General features: G+C 49.9%; 1 protein-coding gene across 2 annotated transcripts in view; it reads left to right on the top strand.

Moving 5' to 3' along the window:
• Window positions 1-789: 789 nt before the first annotated feature.
• The window catches only part of CUX2 (cut like homeobox 2), a 261,050-nt gene continuing 238,784 nt past the window's right edge, over window positions 790-23,055 (top strand). For both annotated transcript variants that reach the window (XM_060028044.1, XM_060028045.1), the window contains exon 1: window positions 790-1,093. In XM_060028044.1, the coding sequence (XP_059884027.1) occupies window positions 1,031-1,093 (63 nt within the window). In that variant the 5' untranslated portion in view covers window positions 790-1,030. The remainder of the gene's footprint in view (window positions 1,094-23,055) is intronic.

Here is a 23,055-nt window from a genome sequence, read left to right on the forward strand (position 1 = left end):
ATAATCATAACAATAAAACGGCCTCCCATTCTAAAGTTGTGAGGAGCCCATGTAATTGGACTAAAGGCTCCCGAAAATAATAACAATAACAAGAATCCCTATTGCAGAGGACCCCAGGAAAAAACCCAGTGCTATGGCCAAGACACCGCTCTGTAGTAATAATCCTAACAGTATCATAGCGTGGAAACTGCGCGCGGCAGTGGTGACATTTCCCACAACTCAGTGGCGCCCCCGGGCAGCTACCACCAGTCCTCTGGCCGGCTCCCATAAGCCCGCCGGCCGGCGAGTCTACACAGCTCGAGCTGCGGGCTGCTACCCTCGGATGCGAAGCTTAGCTGGCGGAGGAGCGGCGGCAGCCCGAGGCACGTGTTGTGTGTGCTCCGATTGCAAAAGAAAAAAAATGCATTGCAAACTATTAACTTTTTTTTTAAGTATGCAATGCCGGGGATGGGGGATAGACAGGTGCTAGGCGGGGGTAGGCGCCCCACGCGCCGGCCTCCTGCTGCCCCCCCCCCAAACTTCCCTTTGCATTGATCAGCACGTTACGTCTGTATTGATAAGTTTGCAAAAAGCCAAAGTCAAGTGCAATCGCGCGGCACACCGACCCCGGACTTGGGGGGGAGATGCAGCGAGCGCTCCGCGGGCCCGGGAGCCGGCTGCAGGCAGGGCAGCGGCGGCGCCAGCGCCTCTTGGAGAGGCTGCCTCCCCCCCCGTCCCCTCCCATCCCATCCCCGGCCGCCTCCCCCCGGCGGGCACCGAGCTCCCCGCCCCGCGCGCTCCTCCCGCGCCCTCCGGGGGTCGGGGGGGCGCACGGCTCCCGGGCCCGGCGGCGGCGGCGGCGGCGCGGCGGCGCCGAGGGGCTGCGGGTGGCAGGAGGCCGTGGGGCGCCCGAGGGGCCCCGAGCGGCGGCGCGCTGGGCCCGGGCGGCCGGCGGCGGCCCCGGGGCTGGGGGGAGTCCAGCCCGGATATTGAGTGCAGCCATTGAGAAAAGCCAAACTCTTGTGTGTGTGCGTCTCGAATAGCCCCCAAGATGGCCGCCAATGTGGGATCGATGTTTCAATATTGGAAGCGATTTGATCTACGGCGACTCCAGGTTAGTGCGGGCAGCACTGGCCGCGCGGCCGTGGGGAACCCTCGGGCGCGCCCTGGGCGCACTGGGGAGGTACCCGGGAGGGCGGTCGGGCGCCCCAGGGAGGCGGGCGGCGGCTGCTGGGGCTCGCCGGGGCTCGACTGCCCGCTGCCCATCGATAGGTATTAGGAATTGATCTCGCCGCTGCTCTTTGTTCGGTTCAATCATCGATTAGCCGCCGCGACCATGGAGAAGCGCTAGCGAGCCCACGGCCCGGGGAGCGAGGCGGCGGGCGAGCGGCGGAGTGAGGCACGGGGAAGGCAGGGTCTGCGGTCCCAGGCAGGGGGCTGCTGGCGGGACCACCGGCAACCCCCCTTGCGCCGCACTTTGCGCGCCTCCCAACTTCGCGGCGCCCGGGGAGGCCGCGGAGCGCGCCCAGTGCCTGTCCGCGCCCGGCTCGGGTTCGGGCGAGGGAGGGAGGGAGCTGGCGGGCTGGGAGGAGGAGGAGGAGGAGAGGGGGGAGGCATCCGGGGTTGGCGAGGAGGCGGCTCCGCGCCCCGTCGCCCGCCGGCACCTCCACCGCCCGCCTGGCTGCGCAGCCCGGACGCGCAGCCACCCGGGGGCCGCTGCTGCCGCCCCAGCCGCTACAGCCACCATCGCTGGACTGGCCGCCTACACCGGCAGACCTCTCCTTGGGCCGGGTTCTAGGGGTTCGTCTTTGCTTCTTGTCTTATTCCCGCTTCCGACCTCTTTCCAAGTCTAGATGGGGACGGGCGGTGGAGATGGGCCCGGGGCGCGCGCAAGTTTGCGCTCCTGCCTCGGGGGCCTTGGAGAACCGGGAGCGGAGCAGAGCAGGTGACTCCAGGCTCTCGGGCCCACAGGAACTTTCAAATGGGAAATTCCCTCGCTGTCTTCTACCTCCTGCTTTTCCTCCCCGACACTCCTCTCTTTTCTCCTTTCTCCAGCCTCTTCTTTCTTTCTCTCTCTTCTTTCCTTCTTCCTCCCTAGAGTGACTCCCTCCCAAACTCCGGCACTTTATCCCCATTCCACCTTTTTCTGGGAGTCTGTCTCCTCCAGATTTGGGGGTATTCTCTGCTGACCCAATAGGAGGCCGAGCTGGGGGGTGGAATCTCAGAGAGCTGCGCGCTGGAGGCACAGCGCTAGCCTCTGTCCTTTCCCAGGTGCCCCAGGATGCTCCAGACAAGCCCCCCAAACTCAGGAGTCTCACCAAGGTGCGGTGGGAACAAGGGGCGGGGAAGTGGTGCTGATAACGGGCGATTAAAGCATCCTGCCTTGGCCTTGACATTCTCGGAAGAAGGGAGAGCATCAGTCTGGAGATAAAAAGGGACCCACTTTTTTTTTTTTTTAATCCGCCTGCAAATCTCGTCAAGTTTCTTCTGATAAGTAGTTACAGTACCCCCTTCCTCCTGGTGGCTTCCCAACCCCCCTCCTTCCTAACTCCTCACTCCCTGCAGGCCCCCTCCCTCAAAGCCATTGAGCTGGAGAGAAAATCGGGGCACTCAGGCATGCAGTTAATAACTGCGAGTGCCTTGCAATTCCAGGTCGTCGCTCGAGTTGGGGCTACAGTTTGGTGGCCAGCTGAGGCGGGCAGGGCTGTGAGCTGTGCTTGCTGGTTTAAATGATGCTAAAGTGGCCTTTCTGGAAGAGTGGGGGATGGGGGGAGAGAGAGAGAGGGAGAGAGGGAGCGAACGGGAGAGAGTTGGGCAGCCACATTGGGCTTGGCACGAAGGCCAATGGTAATTGTATTCCCTGCTAATGTTTGTAAATGAGACCCGGGCACGGCTGGGGGACAGCGTCTTTATTTATGATTGATGTTCTGTAACATAAGGAATGACAAGAACGTGGCAGATGAGAGAAGAGGAACCAGAAGGGCTGGTGAAAGCCCTTTGCAGGGTCCTATTGTTATTCTGGGCTGGAGAAAATTTCCGTGGCGAGATTTGCAGCGCTGGTATTTGCTCCCGGTTGGCCAGAATGTCAGTTAACACAATTTTCATTAGATAACTCGTTTTCAATCCGGGGAGCTTGGGCTGCAACCGGGAGGTAGAGTGAGACCTGGGGCTGGATGCTGAGGGGTGGGTGCGGCTCCCAGGGGGCTGATTTCTGAGCTGGAGTGGAGGGGGTGTTGAACCTCACTCTTTTCCTTCTCGGGCTCAGGGGTCTTTTGTGGAGCTGTTGGGGTCACCCAAATCTTGATTCCAGTTGGACTGTCATTGATCTGAGAACCCTTTGTTAGGGTTTTAGAAGATGCTGAGGTGGAAAAGCAAATTTGAACTGGAAAGGATGAAGGTGGGGTTGGTGGAGAGCCTCGTTCAGGTGATGGGGATACAGGGCCAAGACGTCTCCCTGCACAGGGTGTATACATAGGGTGTGGGAGGGGTGGGTGTGTTCATTAAGACAATGGCTGGTGTGTCTGGCACGAAAGGAGAAGGCTCTGGGGAAGGGGTTAAGCTCATTTACATGGATATTAAGTGTGTGTGTGGGTCCCTGTGGGAGTTTGAAAAGCTGCACACTTTTAGAGAGCGGAGAGGTAAATGTGGCAGCGGTGGCCGAGTGTAAACATTGAGGCCCTCACATCTGCTGTGGTCCCCACCCTTGTCCTGAAATGTTCAGTTGTTCCCCTGCCCGGTAGGCCGACACCTCCCCCCGCAACCCCCCGTATTCTCACTGATGGCATTTTGTCGGAAACAGATTATGAGCCTAAGCACTTTTGCCTGGGATCATCTCTTGTGCATAATGCTAATGACTCCGGTGCCATACTTTTGTTTTCATTTTTTTCCTTTCCCACTTTCCTCTCCTCTGGGAGATAGCCAGAAGGGAAAACTTCAGCCGGCTCGTTCCAAGATCTGGGTAGGAAAGGTGGGTCCCCACCCCAGGCCCTGTGCAGGCCAAGAGCTTTGGGCCCACTCTTCACGTGGCCCAGCTGCTTATGAGTGTGAGGTGTGTGGCTTCAATTCAGTGGTTTCATGCAGCCTAGTTGCTGAGTGTTAAAGTGGCCGAGACAGCAAAGGAGGCCTGTGTCCCCAGGCCAGACCATGCTGCTGACGCCACCCTGATCCTGGCAAGAAAGGTGACCTTGTACCAGCCTGCGCACAGCCCTCCGGAAGTATACATTTTTCAAATATAGAAGCAGTCCGGTTATTATTTCTTCCAGTGCCATCTCTGGACACAGCGGGGCTGTTTTCCTAGGATGGAAGTCAGTCAGCAGTCTTAATGACTTGAGGGCTGATGATGGTAAAGATGCTGTGACATTTGGTACCCTACTCCAGGATCCCTGAAACTGCTTCTCCCTTTCTCTGCTTGTTCTTTTTTTTTTCCTCTGCAGCTAGCAGTCCAGGAAACGAGAAGAGAAAAAAATTCTATCTCAGAGTTGATGCTAGGCATGTTTCATTTGGTTATAAGATTGCTTTATGGTGAACATTACTAATGCAGTATTTTTTTTATGGCTTTTCTGTGTATAATCGTCATAACTGGATTCATACCTTTGTGATTTTCTTTTTCTGCTTCACTTTGCCACTTTTTTTATGATGCTCTGGGTCCAGTCTCCTGTGATATATTTTTTTTTGTCTTCGAAGAGGGTTAACAAGAGTTGGTGCCCAGTCCAAATGCACATCTACGTTTCTTGGGAGGAAAGAGGTTGGGTGGAGGGATCATACAGTACGAATTCCGCTTGGGGTGTGAACATTTAGGGAGGAAGACTGACGGGTCGAGTGAGAGAAGCTGGACTTTTTGTAAGGAGTTTGGAGAAACTTCTGGGAAGGCTCAGTTTCTTGGCGCCTGGGAGATGGGACTTGATGGAATGTTTTTCCTTGCTCAAAGTTTAGAAAAGAGCGTGGATGTGATTAAAATATTATAACCTTATGATATTCTGAAGTGCATAAGTTTTACATATCAGCCACAGAGAGTTTAGACATCCATTAGAGCCTCTGACAGCTTGACTTATCTAAATGTGCTATCATTTAACAATGTGTCAAAATTCCTCTTTCTTTAGATGACAGCAGTAAATAAGCTATCAGCCCTGTTGGCGGAATCCTAACTTTGGAAACTTTGCTGTAATAGAATTGCTGCCGGGGTGGGGAGCACGAGCAGACCAGGCTTGGCATGGCCCAGGCCCAGGCCCAGGCCCATGCGATGGCTGGCATTGGGCAAGGGCTGTGGGAGGTTGGAGGGGGAGGAAAGGGAGAGCTGGGAGGCAGAGGGTGTGAGGGGAGATTTCTAGCAGCAGTTCTGTGAATATGACGACCAAACCATCGGTCAGCCCCCGGACCCTTCCAAGTCCAGCCAGTGGGTGACCCTATTCCATCTGCCTCTCCAATTCATTGGAAGCCACACCCTGTGGGCCTTTTTTGCAGAAGGAGCTAGAAACAGGTGTTGAGAATTTATTTAAAGAACTCAGCAGTCTTTTCTGGGCATCCCAAAATTCTGGATTCTCAACTCGACAGAAATTGCTTCCCGAAGATGGACTCTCTCTTTGAGTGCTGGAAGAAAAACGAGCAACGTCTCATCCCTGACCGCTTTTGCTGTTGGAGGTCTCGAAGTTTCTTTTATTAATACCTGAATTCACTGTAGAAAATCGAGAAACCACGGACAAGCCTAAAGAAGCAAATAAGCGTCTCAGTGGGTTATTTCAGATGAGCACGGTGTTATTTTGACCAGAGGGAACAGGTTTTCTGATGGTGATGGTGCTTTTTCTTTTTTTTTCCTTCCTTTTTCTTTCTTTCTCCTTCTTCTTTTTTAAAAAAACTCTTTTGTTAAAAGGTGGATTCTGTCTTCGAACTTGACATTCTGTTGTGGTAACCTTTCTTCCATCAGATGGGATTTAAAACGTGAGCACCTTGGCTGGTGCTAAATTTGGTCCTGGATGATGGTGGACATGGCTGTCCAGGAACTGTGGTTTTCTCTGTTGCTTTCTGAAAGGGCTGAATTTCTGGTGGCTTCCAGATATGTAATTCAGAGACTGAGTCTGGCAGAGGTTGAGCATGGGAAGGGAACTGAGGTGGTGGCCTACCTTTGTTCCTGGCTTAGGAATTCAGGGTTCAGTCTTTGGTTTGATTTTTCTGTCTTGGGGGTGCTCTTTAGTAATGACAGTGGCTTATATTGAAGATGTCGGGGAACGTGGAGGTAGTAGATGGAGAGGAAGGGCCCCAAGAGGAGCTAAAAGGTGCAGCCTCTAGCACCCCTGGGTGAATCACCCAACATTCCAAGTGTCCCATTTCTTAATCCATCACACGGCCTAGCTGTGCGCATCTGGTCTGCTGTACTAGTTGCTGTAAAGGGGAGGGATGCTGACATACTTTGTGTGCCAGTTAAACATGTTGTCTTCTAATGACCTGGGGGCCCGTTCTGGCGGTGAGGGGGAGCTATTGACCGTTTAAACAAATTTTTGAGACAAGAAATTATGTCTAGGATGGAGTTCTTGGTTTCTAAGCCTTGCAGATCCATTCACAAAAATCATTTGTAGCGTTTTGTAGGATATGAACAATCTATTCCTGTCATACTTAAAAGTTTAAAATCCAGACTCCTTTCCCCTGGTTATAAGGCTCCCGTAATCTGCGCCCCCTGTTATCTCTCTGGCTTCATCTCCAGTCTCTCTCCTTCTGCACACTCTGCTCCAGTCACAATGGTCTTTTTGTCCCTTAAACACAGCAAGCACATTCTTACCTCAGGGACTTTGCACTTGCAGTTCCCTCTGCCTGGGACTCTTTTTCTCCAGATCTTCTCGTGGCTGGCTCCTTCTTTTCGTTTGGTCTCACCCCAAATACCTGAAGAAGCTTCCACTACCCTTTTTACCCTTTAATGTGTAAATGTGCTTCCACGTCTCTAAGGATGGTGTTTCCCTGAGGGTTTTGACCTCATAACCTTCTCAGGGTGTGGCATCTCTCTAGACTCTTTAGGAAACCACCTAGGTCTGCCATCAGGGTTGCCAAACTTTTTCTGTAAAGAGGCAGATAATAATATGCTTTAGACTTTGTGGTCTCTGTTGCAAGCACTCAGTTCTGCTACTATGGCATGAAAATAGCCATAGACAATAAGAATGAATGGAAATGGTTATATTCCAATAAAACTTTACAAAAACAGGTGGTGGGCTGGATTTGGCCTTAGGGCAATAGTTGCTGAGCCTGGTCTACTGGTCTATGTGATGGCTGTGGCATGGCCAAAGTGTTTCACTTTTCAGTTGAGAGTATTGGGGTAGATCAAACTTAGTTCTAGAAACTTGTTCCATACTTTCTCCCTCAAGAGGGAAGTACGAGGAGCCAGGATGGTGAAGGGCCCCTGTCTGGCTTCCAATCCTGGCTCCATCATCTACTGGCCATGTGATTTTGGATGGGTCATTTAACCTCTCTGAGCCTTATTTCCTTGTCTCTAAATGGGACTAACAGTAGTCTTCACCTTTTAGGTTGTTCTTAAAGATTAAAGCACTTTAAATGTGAAAGTGCTTAGCACAGTGCTGGGCACACAACTACTGTTCTGTATGTGTCTTCTTATTGTTGTTGGTATTTTTAGAGAGTAAGAGAGGGGTGAGAAAACCAAATAAGCAGTGGATCCCGGAACTTGCTGGCCTTGAAAGCTTGTTTTAGAGATTACTGGGCACTTTTTCTCTTCTCTTTTACTCCATTGGGGGCTTACTATATTAATATATTACTAATATTGTATGTGATGTCTTATATTTTGGGAGCTCTGAGCACAGAGGTTGCAGACTGGGAGCTATGTCTGGCCAACGGATGTATCTGTCTCGATTAGTGCAATATTTTAAAAACACTTTTGTGTACGTTTGTCAGCATTTAAAACATAGGAGATGTTACCTAAGAAATTCAGATGTCCAGTATCCCATATAAATCAAACGCTCTGACCACACCTGGCAGGAGGTGGAGACCTGGCAAGGGCATGCCAAGCAGAGGGAACAGTGGTGCCAAGGCCCTGGGTTGAGGGTCTGCGCTGGGTCAGGTCAGCTGTAGGGGTCATGAGGAGGGTAGCTGTCAAGGCCACTGGCTGCCTTTCTCCAGGTGCCTAGTGTCAGAAGAGGCGGCATTTCCAGAAAAAACAAAAGGCCCTTGACAAGCTTCATGAATATACATGATTAGCCCTCTGTCTCTGCTTTTCCTCAGTAGCTCAGTCACCCTCAAAGTGGGCCAGTGGCTGCCCCCGCCTTCCCAGTCCTTTCCCTATATACCCCCTCTGCCATCCTTCAGTTCAGCCAGATGAAACAGCAGTTCCAGGACACGCATTTGTCATTAAAAAGAAAGAAAGAGAGAAAAAAAATCAATCCTTCAGCCTCTTTGGCCTGAGCTGGTTGTCTGCCCGAGACGCCCGGAGCCAAGCAGTGCTTAAGACTCTGGGCCGCTGTCGCTCGAACTGGACGGGGTAAATGGCTCCCCAGGAACCATTACGGTCGATAGACTTGTCCAGCCAGCTGTTTGGAGTGTGGGTGCTGCAGACAGGACCACAGGGGTCACCAGGGCAGCCAGGTCGAGGGCAGGTATCCCTGAGTAAGGTGGTCACTCAGAGGCCACTCTGCTGGGGGCACCTACTCGGGGTGCTTGTCCATTATGAGTGTCTGTGGGCTCCAGGTATCTGAGGGGTGTAGTGTGGGCTGCAAACTCAAGCCCTGCAGCCTCCCATTCCCAAAGACATTTAGTGAGGACTCTGGAGCCACGGGGCCTGGCTCTAGTCCCAGCTCTGCCACTTACCAGCTGTGTGACCTTGGGCAAGTCACTTAACCTTTCTGAGCCTCGGTTTTCTCTTGTGTAAAATGGGGATAATAGTAGTATCCACCTCCTTAAGGATTGTGGATTAAGTGAGTTAATGCACGTGAAGTGTGAAATCCGTGCCCAGGACATAGATGTGCTATATAATGTTAATAATAATAACTGCTATTGTCCTTCAGTCTGGAAATGTACATTCACCACTCACAGTATAAGTTATAACTATAACTAATAACTGTGTAAATAATAATAAGTAAATAGCATAAATACTATAAGTAATAATAATATACCGGAGATATCACAGTGAACCAGAAGACAGAGTGCCAGCTCTCACCCAGCCTGCAGACAATGGGGGTGTGGGTACACGTCTCATTGGACAGATGGGTGTGTAGTCACACAGGGGGATTTGATTCTGAGACAGTAGGAGGCAAAAGAACTGCCTGAGTCTGGGGGAGCCTTCCTGGAATAAGTGATGCTTCAGCCGAGGTGTCAAGGACAAGGTCAGGGAAGAGCATCCCAGCAGAGGAAATGTGCTAAGACCTTGAGGTGGGTGGAAAAATAGTGCATGCAAGGAATTGAAGGAAGGCAGTGAGGCTGGTCACAGATTCTGAGTGGCTCTTGGACCCACCTTCATCCTCAGTCTTGCCATCTGTCAGTTGGGAGTAAGGATGAAGCATAAAATAAGATTATTTAGCACATGTGTGGCCCGGAATGAATCTGTCTCAGTGGGTACTTAGTAAACTGTCAAACACCATAAAAGCCTTGGGTATTGCTTTTATTTTTTAATAAGGTATTCAAGCCCAATTCTTGCTCTTTTGCAAAATGCCCCCCACCATCCTCTGTTTATCTCGTGATCACGCACGGGGCAGTCAGGATTCAAATCCCAGTTCTGCTCCTTCCTAGCTGCATGCCCTTGGGCAAGTTATTTCCCCTTTCTGAGACTTGGTTTTCTCAGCTATAAGATGGATACAATAATGGTACCTTCCAGTGGCGGCCATGAGAATGCACCTTGCAGACCTTTGACTCTAGGGAGTGTGATAGGCAGGTGGCACCAGATAACTGCTCTTGGAGATCACCCCACAAGTGCCACAGCCAGGAGCTGAGTTTAGCAGGGACTAAAAGCAGACCTGTTCCTGGGACACACAGGACTCCTTTGCAGGCTCCAGACTCCTCGGCAGTCTAGGATGCTTCCACAAACCAGCCAACCTACCTACCAACTTCCCTTCCTTCTTCCCTCCCTCCCTTCCTTCATTCCTTCTCTCCTTCATTCTGGCTCCCTCCTGCAGGCGCAGGCATTGATCCTGATAAATCTCTCTGTCTTGTAATCCTCCCTTTGCGTCTGCTTCTCAGAGGATCACACTTCCCTACAGGAAAGATGAAATGAGGTTTGGACATCTACCTAAGGCACCTAATACATTGGAAGTGCTCAGTTGAGGTATCTTTTATGTCTTGTTGGGAGCCTGGGGGGTGTCACTCTCAACGTTGTCTCTTCCCGGTTGCCTGTTCTTACCTGGCCCACTGTGTGATTAGGTCCCCCCTTCCCTTTTTCATCCCTCCATTATCTCTCACTCTCATTTCCTGCCACTCCTCCCCTTTTTATTCAAGCACTCTGGCCTCCTCACTGTCCCTTGAACACACCAAACATTCCAACCTCAGGGCCTTTGCACTTGCTGTTCCCACTGTGTGGGAAACGCTTTCCCAGACATCTCCTTGGTTCTGTCTCAGTCCCTTCAGTCCTTTGCTTAAATATCACCTCTTCGGAGATGTCCTCCCTAAGCTCTCTTTCCAAAATAGCCTCCCCCCATTTCTTTACCACCATCTGCTTTACCTGGGGAGGGCAAGGACATAGTAAGTTCTTAATAAATATTTGGATGATGGAGTGGATGGTTACCACAGGAAGGGTGAGGTGAGGGCAGCTGCCTTGACTCCACCTTGGGGGGTGGTCCTGGGGGGACCCAGCTCCTCCCAGGTCCCCAGCTTCTTTACCCATCACTAGCTCTTGAAAGTCTCTCACTCTGTGATTGGGAATTGGGCACGGGCCTCAGACTCACAGTGAACAAAGATTTATCTTTAGCTCTGTGAGTCTCGCTTTAGAAACTGGTGACCCCAATTCCAGCCTGGGAGGTGGCTCCCATCCTAATTAATAAATCCATTAATTAATTTCTGGCAGGCTGTGGACCATCAGTGGTGGTTTGGTGGCCTCAGTCACAGACAGCTCAAAGCAGGTCCCTGCAGCCGGTGAGATGGCTGTTATGGGGGACACAGATAGCCAGTTAACACGCTTTTGGACCCAGATGACATTCTTCTCCCAAAGCCTGGTTCGTGGGCCCATCTGATCAACCCAGCAGGCGTCAAAGAGGGATCAAGTTCTCTGGACGCTAGAGTTGAGGGGATTTCCTGCTCAGCATCCCCTGGGACTCCTAGTTTACAGTCAGGCAAGAGGTCAGGATCGGAGTCTCCCCTTTCCTTTTGTGGTGGAAGGACTCTGTCCGGGCCTCGGTTTTCCTGTCTAAAATGGAGCTTCCCTGGGTTGTCGAGACAGATTATTCATTCATTCATTTAATGAAAATTATTCAGCACCTGTTATATGTCAGGTGCAATGTGAGGTGTTGGGGGTGCAGGAGTGAACAAAAGAGACCAAGTCCCTGCCCTCATAAAGCTTCTCTATTATAACCGTTTGGAGATGGAAGTACTTTTCTTCAAGGCTGTGAGAAGTAAGGAGCGACAAACCAATACAGACACAGCCTAGGGCTGGGCATGCTGTAAGCCTTTCCAAGATAGTGACTGTTATTAATCATTGTCTTTATTAACAACAACACCAACAATAATAATAACTATGATGATGATGACGGTGATGCTGTGAGGTAGTTTGAGGTAATTCCTGTTGAATTTCGGGTGCCCTGGGGGCAGCACCTGAAATGATTTGAGCATGGGCTTGGAGTAGTCAGACCTCACTTTGGACCCTGGCCTTGCTGCTTCCTAACTGGGAGGCCTTGGGTGATTCACTAGACTTTTCTAAGTCTCAGTTTCCTCATCTGTAAAATGGGAATCATACACAACCTCTACCTCATGGGGACATTGTGGGGGTTTGATGAGTGGAAGCATGGCAAGTCCTTAGCACCGGGCCTGGAATATGTTCATTCCCAGGAAACGAGCAGCTATTATTACTTTTATTATTATTGTCAGGATCATTGTTGTTTGTTATTCACCTCCTGGTCCTCACCAGCCAGCGGCAAGGTAGACTAGATCCTTGCAGAGAGGCACTGGGTGGGAGGCCAGGCCTCTCCAAATGCCCCTTGGCTGGCTTTAGCAAGGGCAGGCCTGGCATTTGCTTTGGAGCTTCAGAAGGAAGCTCTCTGCACAGAAAGGCCTGACAGTTCCTCTTGAACCTTTATTGCATGGTAGACAGTGTTTAGAGCCCTTGACAGATATTATCTCGTTTAATTCTCACAACACTAGGACAGGAAAACTACTATTATCCCGTCTTTACAGTTGAGCAGACAGAGGCACAGATGGTTAAGTCCAAGGCCATATTGTCAGCAAGCAGCAGAGCTTGAACTCTAACCCAGGATGCAAGTCTGTTGGCCACTCATGTCCCTGACCTTCACTCACTAGGGGCCGGAGGTACCTCTTCCAGAGCCAGTCCCCCCACTCCCTGCTCCCCTCTCAGGGTTCCCCCACCTATATTCATTATGCTTGTGTTTTCCCCTTCGTTGTTTTTTTTTTTTTTTTTGCGGTACGCGGGCCTCTCACTGCTGTGGCCTCTCCCATTGCGGAGTACAGGCTACGGACGTGCAGGCTCAGCGGCCATGGCTCACGGGCCCAGCCGCTCCATGGCATGTGGGATCTTCCCGGCCCGGGGCACGAACCCGTGTCCCCTGCATCGGCAGGCGGACTCTCAACCACTGCGCCACCAGGGAAGCCCTCCCCTTCGTTTTTTAAATATCTTAAAAGACCTCATCATTGTACTCATGGAAATGAATCCAGACCCACAAGCCTGAGAGGCATGGGGTAGGGTGGCAGGTGGGAGGTTATTAATAACACAAGAAAGATTCCTGTCTCCTGTCCTGGAAAATGAACACCACCCAGCCATCCATCCCTGGCCTACCTGCCGGAGTCCAGAGCTGTGTGGCGCGCCCTGCGGTTCGGCCTGTGTTCGCAAAATGAAATTCTCGGCCCGGGCTGATAATAAGCAGGTATTGATTGCTGCCTTGGTCATTATCAAGATTTATTTAGTCGATATGGCCTCCTCGATCAATAAATCGTGTCGTTGATAAAGAAAGAAGGGGATAGACTTGTAGGCTTTATTAAAAAAGTTTTTTAGATATTTTTTCTTAACTGCTAAATCTTTTTTTTAACTGCTAAACCCTCTTTCCGTGGCTGTATCACCCACACTCTACATTTCATACTTGGCTCCATAAGCTCTTTCCTTTCATGGTAGAACTTAACTTATCGCTCTGGTTTCTAGAAGCAAAGACTTGGGGCCCAGCTGCTTCTGGAATGGCCCCTGGGACTCAGATGTCTCCTCACTTTTCTGTCCTCCCCCCAGTGCGGGGCTGGGAGTTACTTCCTGGCTTGTCAGTACCCCATTCTCTCATTTCATCCTCACAACAACCTGCTGCAGTAGGTACTAGTGTTACCCATTTTTCAGAAGAGGAAACTGAGGCCAGAGGGGGGCCATCCATTGTCACAAAGCACTTGAATCTAGTCTGGCCAGTCTTTGCTCTGAACCTGACATGTATTCATCAAATGGCAAATATTTATCTAGTATGTGCTGTGGGCCCAGCACAGTGTCAGGTGCTGGGTATAGAGGGGTAAGCTAAATAAATTAATGTGTAATTACTGAGATAGAAAGAATGGAGGAAAGAAACGACCAAATGCTACTAAAATCAAGATGAAGGAGGAACCTGTTTATTCAGGCTAGTTACTGAGTAGATGACATTTAGGCTGAGACCTGAACAATGAGGAGCCAGTCAGGCAAAGTTCAGGTGGAAGAGACTTCATAGCTACAGGAACAGTGTGTGCAAAGGCCCTGAGGTGGGAATCCACTTGGCACATCTAGGAACTGAAGGAAGGCCAGTATGGCTGAGACAGTGTGGTCAGGGAAGGGAGGGTAGAGGACAGGATGAAGTCCGAGAGGGAGGGAGGCCCTGTAGACCGTGGTAGGGGGTTGTATTCAGTTGGGTTATATTCTCAGGGAAGTGAGAGGACATTGAGTGTTTAAAGCAGTGGAGAAACAGGATCCAGAGTATGTCTGATTCCCACTGGGTTCCGCCTGATAGGGAACAGTGAAGGAAGGGAGGGAACGTTTGGAAAATAGGTAAAAGAGAGCTTCTATGACAATCTGATATGTTATCTCTGCCCAGAGAGGGTCTTAGTGCTGAGAGGCCTTTGGGTGTACAAGTGTTTTGAGGACTATATCATTCAACGTTGGGGGTGTGTGTGGGAGAAGTTTTCTATGGGGACATACCTGATGCCCCCAGCAAGGTGGCAGCTGTGCTTCCTTAGGAAGGGGGTGGTTGCTTCCCTTGTGCAAATGGCTAGCTGGTGTTTTGGAGGCCTCTCGTGGCAGGTATGCAGTGGGCAAGGGGTGTTGTGTTCCTCTCCTCAGAAATAGAACTGGTGCAAGGTGCTGGGGCAGGACTTGAGTTATGCTCTGAGAAGGGCTCTTTGCACTCTGGTTGTGGGTTTGGTTTATAACATGTTACCAAATGTTGCTTAACAGTAAGTACCATGAAAAGATGAGGTGACTAAGATGGTGTGGATATCAGAGCACAGGACACAGGCCGGTGCTCTGTCGAGCCATGTCCTGGCCATCATATATGGGGACACTATTGGGTAGCAGAGGGGTTGGATGTCTACCTGGGGGATTATTGGGAATGTGGGCTGGAGTACACAATAAATAGGACACTTCTCACCCTTTAGTTTTGTCCAATCTCCAAGCACCCACACACGGGAAGTCTGGCAGGGGTTGGGTGTCCAACTGTCTACCATCCATCCAATATTATTTCATCTGTTCATTCATAAGTTTGCTCACTTATCCATTTTTATCCACCCACTCAGCAATTTATCCAGCTGTCTGCTTTCTATTCCTACTGACTTCATCCATCCGCCTACCCATTCATCATCTATCTATCTATCCATCCAGTCATCCATCCATGTATCTAATTACACATCCTTCCATCTATCCATTCATCTACTTAGCTACCCAGCAACCCATCATGCCCCATCACTTCGCCCTGGACCTTGGTCTCCCAGTTTGCTTTCCTGTACAGACTCTGACCTCCTCCATTCTTTTTGACATATGGAAGTTAGTGAGATTATTAAAAACCTATTAAGAACCGTTTACAATGGCTCCCCATTGCCTTTGGGGCAAAGGCCCCAGCATGACCTTCTGGGCTTAGCACAGCTGGTCTCTACCCTGCATACTTGGTTTATAGTATTGCAAGTCTTCTGTTTTCTTCTTGATCATCTGTCTAGTTGTTCTATCCACTGTTGAAAGTAGGATACTGAAGTCTCTGTTATTGTTGAATTATCTATTTCTTCCTTCATTTCTGTCAGTTTTACTTCGTGTGTTATGGTGCTCTTTTATTGGTTGCATATATGTGTTTAATTGTTATACCTTCCTGGTGGATTGACCCTTTTACCATTATAAAATATCCCTCTTTATGTCTAGTAACATTTTTGTTTGTTTTAAAGTCTATTTTATCTGATACCTGTATAGCCACTCCTACTTTCTTATAGTTGCTGTTTGTATGATATGTTTTTCTATTCTTTTATTTTCAGTCTTTTTGTGTCTTTGAATTTAAAGCATGTCTCCTGTAGATAGCATGTAGTTGGATCTTGTTTTCTTATCTAGTCTGAAAATCTGCCTTTTGATGGGATGGTTTAATCCACTCACATCTAATATTATTATTGATATAGTTGGATTTAATCTACCAACTTGCTTTTTGTTTTCTATATGTCTCATGTCTTTTTTGTTCCTCTGTTTCTCCTTTTCTGCCTTCTTTAGCATTGCGTGAATATTTTCTAATGTAGCACTTTAATTTCCTTAATGGTTTTTAACTATATTCTTGAGGGTTTTTTTGGTGGTTGCTCTATGGTTTACCGTATACATCGTAGCTTAACAGAATCACCTTCAGAATTATACTAGCTTAATTCTAGTGTGTCTGCTGTTCTTGACCTTGATCTTGAGCCACATTCGCTGTGCCCTCCATGTTCCAGACTTACATGTCTTTCCTCTGCACCACAGCCCCCTGTGCATTACCTGCTCCCCCTGCTTGGGACACTGTTCCCTCACATCCCCCGTCAACTCCTCCCTCACCCTGGAAGCTTGTTCAATGTCACTTCCTCAGGGCAGCTTCCCCACTCCCCCTTGAGATGCTGGGTCCCATCTCTACTGCACTTACCACGGCAGGTATCACCCATAGCTCTGATTATTGATCAACTGTTGCCTCCTTCTGTGAACTCTAACCTCCATGAGGGCACAAAGCAGCTTGTCCCCAGGATCTAGCAGCTGGGGGCTGAGCACATAGTGGGCCCTCAAAAAGTATCGGTCAAGTGAATAAACGGGATGGATGTGAATGTCATGTGACTGTATTTATGTATTTGTGTGTGTACACTGCATCTTTTTTGGTGTATTTTTGAGTATGTGGGTCTTCGCACGTTTATGTGTGTCTGTCCTTGTGTGTGTATATTAGCATGTTTATGTGTATGTGTCTGAGTATGTCTTTGTGTCCTTCTGAGTGTCTTTGCACATGCGCCTCTGTGTCTGCATCCACGTGTGGGTGACTCTGTGTGTGCACTCATGTGTGTGTCATTGTCCGTGCATGCGCCTTAGTGTGTATGTGTATACATTTGTGTGCTCGTGCTCCAAGCAGCAGCTCCTTTCAGTCTCCTTGCATGCCCTTATTTTTTGACTAGTTTAGTGTAGCATTTAATGATTTCCCCAGAGCTAAGCACAGCCCCCCAAGTATTGATCTTGCTGCATTAGAGGTAACTCGGGGTAATGCACTACCAGCTGGCAGGTACTTCTCCTCAGAATTGGCTGCTGTACCTGCCCTGTCTCCTTAGCCCCAGCTTGATCCCTTAGAGGGGAAAACCCCAGGTTGGTAGCTTGGTGCAGGGGCAGAGGTATTCCTGACAGACAGATTGGCTTCCCTCTCACCACTGTGTGATGCAGCCAGGGACTGCCCCTTTTCATACCTCAGTTTCCTCATCTGTGAAATGGGGGTAGCAATAATAGTCACCTCATAGGGTTGTAGTGTGGAGGAAATGAGATAATCTTTGTGAAGGGCTCAGCTTGAAGCCTAGCATGTACCAGGCGCTCCATAAGTGTTATTCTGTCATCTGCTGTCATGCTTGCTCCCTGTTACCTCTAACCTCAATAGTGGGAGTGATGATTTCAGGCTGTGGCACAGAGGCAAACAACTAAGGAACTCTCTTCCTTCAAGGGGTGCTTTCCAAATGGCTTCTCTGTGGCCATCCAAGGACTGCACATCTGCTCCAGTGAGAGCAACATGCTAATCCACAAGTGCCCAGAGAAGTTCAGAGGCTTCCCGTACACATACAGCCTTTCCCCAGTAGAGATGGGATTTTGCCCCAGGAATTTCTGGCTTCTAAAACTCTACCAGCTGCTTGCATAGTCTCTAGCCTCAGCTTTCTCTCTTGCTCCCCAAACCCATATATCCTCCCTATCCCCAAACTGCCACACTCCTCATACTTTGCAGCCTTTGCATTTGCTTTTCCCTCTGCCTGGAATACTGTTCCCCTTGTTCTTTGGTGGCCCCAGCCCTCCTTCCCTGACTCTGTGCTGAGTTGGGCACCATCTTCTATCTCCTGCTCGGGCACCCCTGGCCTGGGCTGCTTTTCAGGCCACTCGGTGACTCCCTGGTTCCTTGCTGGCCCCCTCATCAGATGGTGAGCTCATTAGTCTACATTGCAGCTGCAGTAACTGGTGTGACACTTGGTGAATGCTGAACGCCCGGTGCCCTGATCAGAGGTCACATTTTTAAAACTCGGGTTCCTGGCTTCTCTTCAGCAGAAGAGCTAGCATCCCTGGGCCTGCATTTCAAACAGGGCAGCAGTCAGCTGAGATGTGTAATGGGGGTGGGAATGGAGAGTGGGTTTCCCTTTTGCACAACCCCCAGTGGGCCCAGTTGTCCCATTGATGCTCCTTGTGCAGCCTCCATAGGCATGTGAGTTAGCAGCCTTACTCTAGGGACCAGCTGTGCTGACTTTGTGACTGGTGTGGAGATGATTCTGCCTTCTCTGGTCTCAGTATAGCCATTCCAGAAAATGGGCAGAATTTACATGGCTGTTCAGGGATGAGAGGAGTGCTGAAGTTTTGTTTTTTGTTTTTTTTGTTTGTTTTTTAATTTATCACTTATCAAGAGTGGCTCTGTGCCAGGCACAACTCTAAGTGCTCCCTAAATACCATCATTTAAATGATTTAATTCCCATAACAGCTCTATGATGTAGACACTATTAATACTACCATTTTGCAAAGGAGAAAGCTGAGGCACAAAGAGGTCAAGTGACTGGCCCAGGTTTACTCAGCAGAGTCAGGCAGTCTGATTCTAGAGATCCTCCTGTGTTTGTAGGCTCTCCTGCCTCTTGTTACTTCTGTGAATATCCAAAGCAGAGACTGTACAACTGGGAAGGGGCTACTGTATATGCAGGTTTGCCTTGTAAAGGTCTTAACGTGATGGTGTCTTGCTCGCAGTGAACAGTGCCAGCTGGCAGGAGTGCAGGCATGGGCCAGGATTCCCGGGAGTGGGCGCTGATAAGCAGCTGGGGTGTCAGGGTCCCAGGAGCCGAGGTCAGAGCTGGTGACCATGCAGGTACTCTGGGAGGAGCCAGGCCTATTTTCTGCCCTTCACCTCCTGGGGTTGCTGGACCCTGGGCCCCTTGGGCCAGCAGCCTTGAGCCTCTCTGAACTAGCACTGTCCCTGGAAGGGTATTCTCCTCAGCCTCTTCAAGCAAGCGGGTTGGTCCCTCGGCCCATGGCCTACTTTGTGAAATTCATCTCTGGGAAAAAATGACTCTCTGAGCAGAGCAGAACATCTTGGCATCTCGTGGTGGGTGAGGACTTCTGCCTCCCCAGAGCGGGGAGGAGAGAAACCCAGACCCACTCCTGCTTCCCACTTGGCTTCCACGGTGGGGTGCTCCAGGAAAGGCAGCTCCCCCAGTTCCCAGTCCCCGAGCCCCTAGAGCTGGCCCAGCTGCCCCATCAGTGCACATTCCCTTGCGTCCTACCTAGGATGGCCCCTTTGGTGGGTTGGGGCTGGCCCAGCTGCTAACAGGTAAGTGGCTTTGGGCCAGAGCATAATTTGTTTCTCTGGGATATACTGATGAGCTGCCCTAATTAAGCGCCTTGCTAATGAGAATCAAACCACTTCCCTGGAGTCAGGTGGATCAGAGCCTGGCTCTGCCGTGAACCAGCCGTGGGTCCTGGAAGAGCCCTCAGTTGCGTTGGGGTCTCAGTTTGTCTTCCACACTACGGTGCTTCCTGTGTTCTCTCCCCTCCACACTAGACCCTGTGGTTTGCTTTAGTCCTTCCTGTCGCCGCACACAGCCAGCGCTTGTGGGCCTTGGGGGCTATTGAGAGCTGACTAAAGAGGCATTAGGTAGAGGCTAATTATTGCTTTCTTCGGGAGAAGTTCTTGTCACTGGTGGTCAGATCCACCAATCTGTTTCTCACGCTGGGCCTCTTCAGTGGGTCTGTGAGGAAAGAGAGATGTTGGGGATGAGGGCAGTTCTTAAAATGCGTGACTTTGTGTTAATGTATCAGTCGTTTACTGCTGTGTAACAAACCACCCCAAAACTTACTAGGTGAAACAATTATCTATACTGTGAGTCAGAATCTGAGTCAGGAATTAGGACAGAGCACAGCTGAATCACTCCGTGATATCTGGGGCTTCAGTTGGAAAGATTCAAAGTTTGGGGGTAACTCGACAAGTCACACATCTAGTAGTTGATGCTGGCTGTCAGCTGGGACCTCAGCTACCAGTCGGAACACCAACATGTACCCTCTCCATGTGGTCTCTCTGTGTGGACTACTTTGGGCTTCCTCACAGCATGTTGGCTGGATTCCAAGGGTGAGTGTCCTGAAGAGAGCGAGGTGAAGTGAAGGGGTTTTCATGATCTAGCCTTGGAAGTCACTAATGTCATTTCCATCTTCTCTGTTGGTCAAGGCAGTTACAAAGGACCACCCAGTTTCAAAGAGCAGTTACAAAGGACCAGGTTCAAATCCTCCCTCGATGGAAGGAGTGTCAAGGTCAAGGTCATAGTGCAGGAAGAGCATGAGAGATATTGTGGTGGCTGTCTTTGGGAAAACAGTCTGCTATAGTAAGGATGGTGGTGGTGATTCAGCGCTGAGTGTGACAAACCATGAAGAGAGAGAGGAGGCTGTATGAGGGAAGTGGGTATGACAGGAAGTGGCCAAGTGGGGAGTAGGTGTGACAGGAAGTTGTGTGAGAGGAGTGGGTGTGACAGAGATGGCTTAATGAGGGGAGTGGGCATGACAGGGAGTAGCTGAACAGGGAGATCTGCATTGGCCAGAGTCCGCCATGATGGAAGTGGACCTGATGGTGACAGTGCCCAAGATACTGGCAGTACCATCTTCCCTTGCTTTCCAAGCTGCCCTGTCGAAGGCCTTGGGGTGACCAGGCTGATTCCAACATGGGTACCCAGGCCTCCAGCAGCCCAGGCCAGCATCCTCCTTACCTGGCCCTGTCTTGGCCCCCCCAGCGCCTGCCATCTTTCTCTTTTTCTGTGGGCCCTCAGGCTCCCCATTCTCACCAGCAGCCTCCCCTTCTTCCAGAAAGAGCGACTCCCACCTCAACAGCCTGGAAGCGCTCCAACTACCATACTTTCCTTCAAATAAAAGCAGCTAATTAACATTATTCTTTAATTATTGCCTTTATCAACAAGGGGTCTGATTTGTACCAGCAGGATAGTTGCTTTCCCTTAAACTACCCAAGTGAATGCTTCAGTTCCTGGTGCTTTTGAAATGAATTTGATGTCATCTGCCCAGAGTCACTTAATGGGAACGCCTGGGTAATGACTGAACGCGCTAACTCCGTTAGCAGCCCTGGAAGCATGTAATTTGGCCCCTCAGGCAACAGCACTTTTGAAATCTCTGGATAGTTTTGAACTCTCTGTTCTTAATTAAATATGCAATTTTTCACGGTAACCAGGTTAATTCTTTTGTGTTGTGTTGTAATACTGTTAGGAATTTTCATAGTTCTTATTAAACATTATTCAGGCATTGTGAATTCCATAATTAAAAAAAAATGAAAAGAACAAAGCTTGATTCACTCCTTTCTTTTCCCTAGCTAATTTATCAAATGAATTTTGCAAATTTTTCTTTCTGTCCCCAGACAGTGTGGCAAGTGTTTTAAAGGGGAAGGATTTAATTGCCCTGTAGGGATTGGCTGGTTATGAAGGATTTGGCTGTTTGATTAGTAAACCCAGTTGGGAATGGTCTAATGCTCCGTGATCTTAAAAATTGTCTGATTGTACCCTCTCCAAGGAGGCCTCTCTTTTCGTTATGTAGAGCATCAACTTCACACAAGTGTGGTCATTAGGTAGTGAGAAAGGGGAGAGAAAAGGATCTGACTTTATTTTAAATTGGGGATCTTGGGAGATTTTTTACCCCCATTTCCCTGGCTGGGGAGGAAGGGGGAACACAGTAGAGGAGCAGAGAGAGAGACAGGGACAGAGCAATTCTCAAACTGCAGGTACAAGAGAAGGTAGAGGGAGGGCAGCTGAGAGAGTGGGGCCCAAGGGGACGTTTTGCTCCATCCTTGCAGATAATGGCACCTGCCACGCTGACCAGCTGGAGAGGCGGCTCATAAGCTGAGGAGGCCCCTCTGCAGGGTTTTTGGGGCAGGAGGGTTACTTTTCCATTTCTGGAACCTTGTTTCTGAAAAAAATATGCAGACCTCCACTGAGCATGGTGGGTTGTGGGTGGGAGAGGACCATGCCCTGAAAGTGTCCTGATAAGGCCAGGGCCCCTCTGTTGAGGGGCTGCTAGGCAGAGATAGCCGAGCCCTGGTAGTGAAGGGAGTAGGACTACTGGCTGATTCCTGGACCTTTTGGATTCCAGCGAGGACCCTATTTATGCCTCAGTTATCCCAATCTGCAAAATGGGGCAAGTTATTTCCAACCTCTTCTTACTTTGCTGGATCCCCTAGTCTTAGCTTTCTGCCTCCTAGAGGTGGGGAGGTGGCAGGTGAAGTTAAGAGATGGCAGGAGTCAGATCATACAGGGCCTTGAGGGCCACAGCATAGAGCTGGAATTTTTTTTTTTTTAATTTTTGAGGGCAAAGCTCCTTAGATATTGGAGGAAGGGAGGGATAACTTGGAAGGGATGTTACCAAAGAGTAGGTGGGTTGGGGACAGCAAGTGGGGGGGGGCCTTTTTGTCAGAGGGTGGTCTTTGCCAGGCAGCCCCTCCCTCCCCTGCCTGCGCCCTACCCAGATTTAGCATCTTTCGCCCTGAGCTCTGGGAAACTCCCCACCTTGAAGTCACCCCCCAGCTGGTCTGACAGTTGGAGCTCGGGTGGAAGATGTTGGTCATGCCTTCAGGGGTGCTTGAGGGGCCGTGCTGCAGTGGGTTTAAGCAGATGGTTCGGGTTTTCAAGAGAAGCCAGAAACCTGGGTTTTGTGAACATTCTTTTAAGATGTAAATGCAGGGAAGAAATTGAAAGTAATTAAATGCTGGGCACACAACAGGTTTGCCTATTCATAAATATCAAATTGGACCTGTGGGCCCTGGGTCTCCAAGTCTGTCCCAGTGCTTAAGGGGGCTCTAAACGGGTGAAAAGAAACATTTCAATAGCTTATTTATGAAGTGCTTTCCCAGCAGCAAGCGCTGTGATGAGCCCCTGACAGGTATGCACTCATTTAATCCTCCCAGTTGGAGGAGGAAGGTTGAGTCTTTTCTCTGTTTCTCAGATGGGAAGACTGAGGGTTGGAGAGATGATGTGTAGGGTATGAACCCCAGGCCTCAATCCCAACTCATGTGGTCTTTTTGGCAGGTCACAGGACTCTGTATAGAAGGCATGCATCCCCAGGAAATCATGGCAGAGAGGTGGCAGTGACTTAGGTCAAATGGAGATGCCCTTGCTTGATTCTGAGGTCAAAACCAAGAGTTGAAGACCCTGAACTCTGCCTTGAGTGAGCTTTGTAAAAAAGTGAAATCAGGTCACCACACCCTCTCCTCCACTTAAAAACTTTCAGTGGCTCCCTACTGCTTAGGG

Source organism: Delphinus delphis, chromosome 13 (assembly GCF_949987515.2).
Source record: "Delphinus delphis chromosome 13, mDelDel1.2, whole genome shotgun sequence".
In the NCBI taxonomy this organism is placed as follows: Eukaryota; Metazoa; Chordata; class Mammalia; order Artiodactyla; family Delphinidae; genus Delphinus; species Delphinus delphis.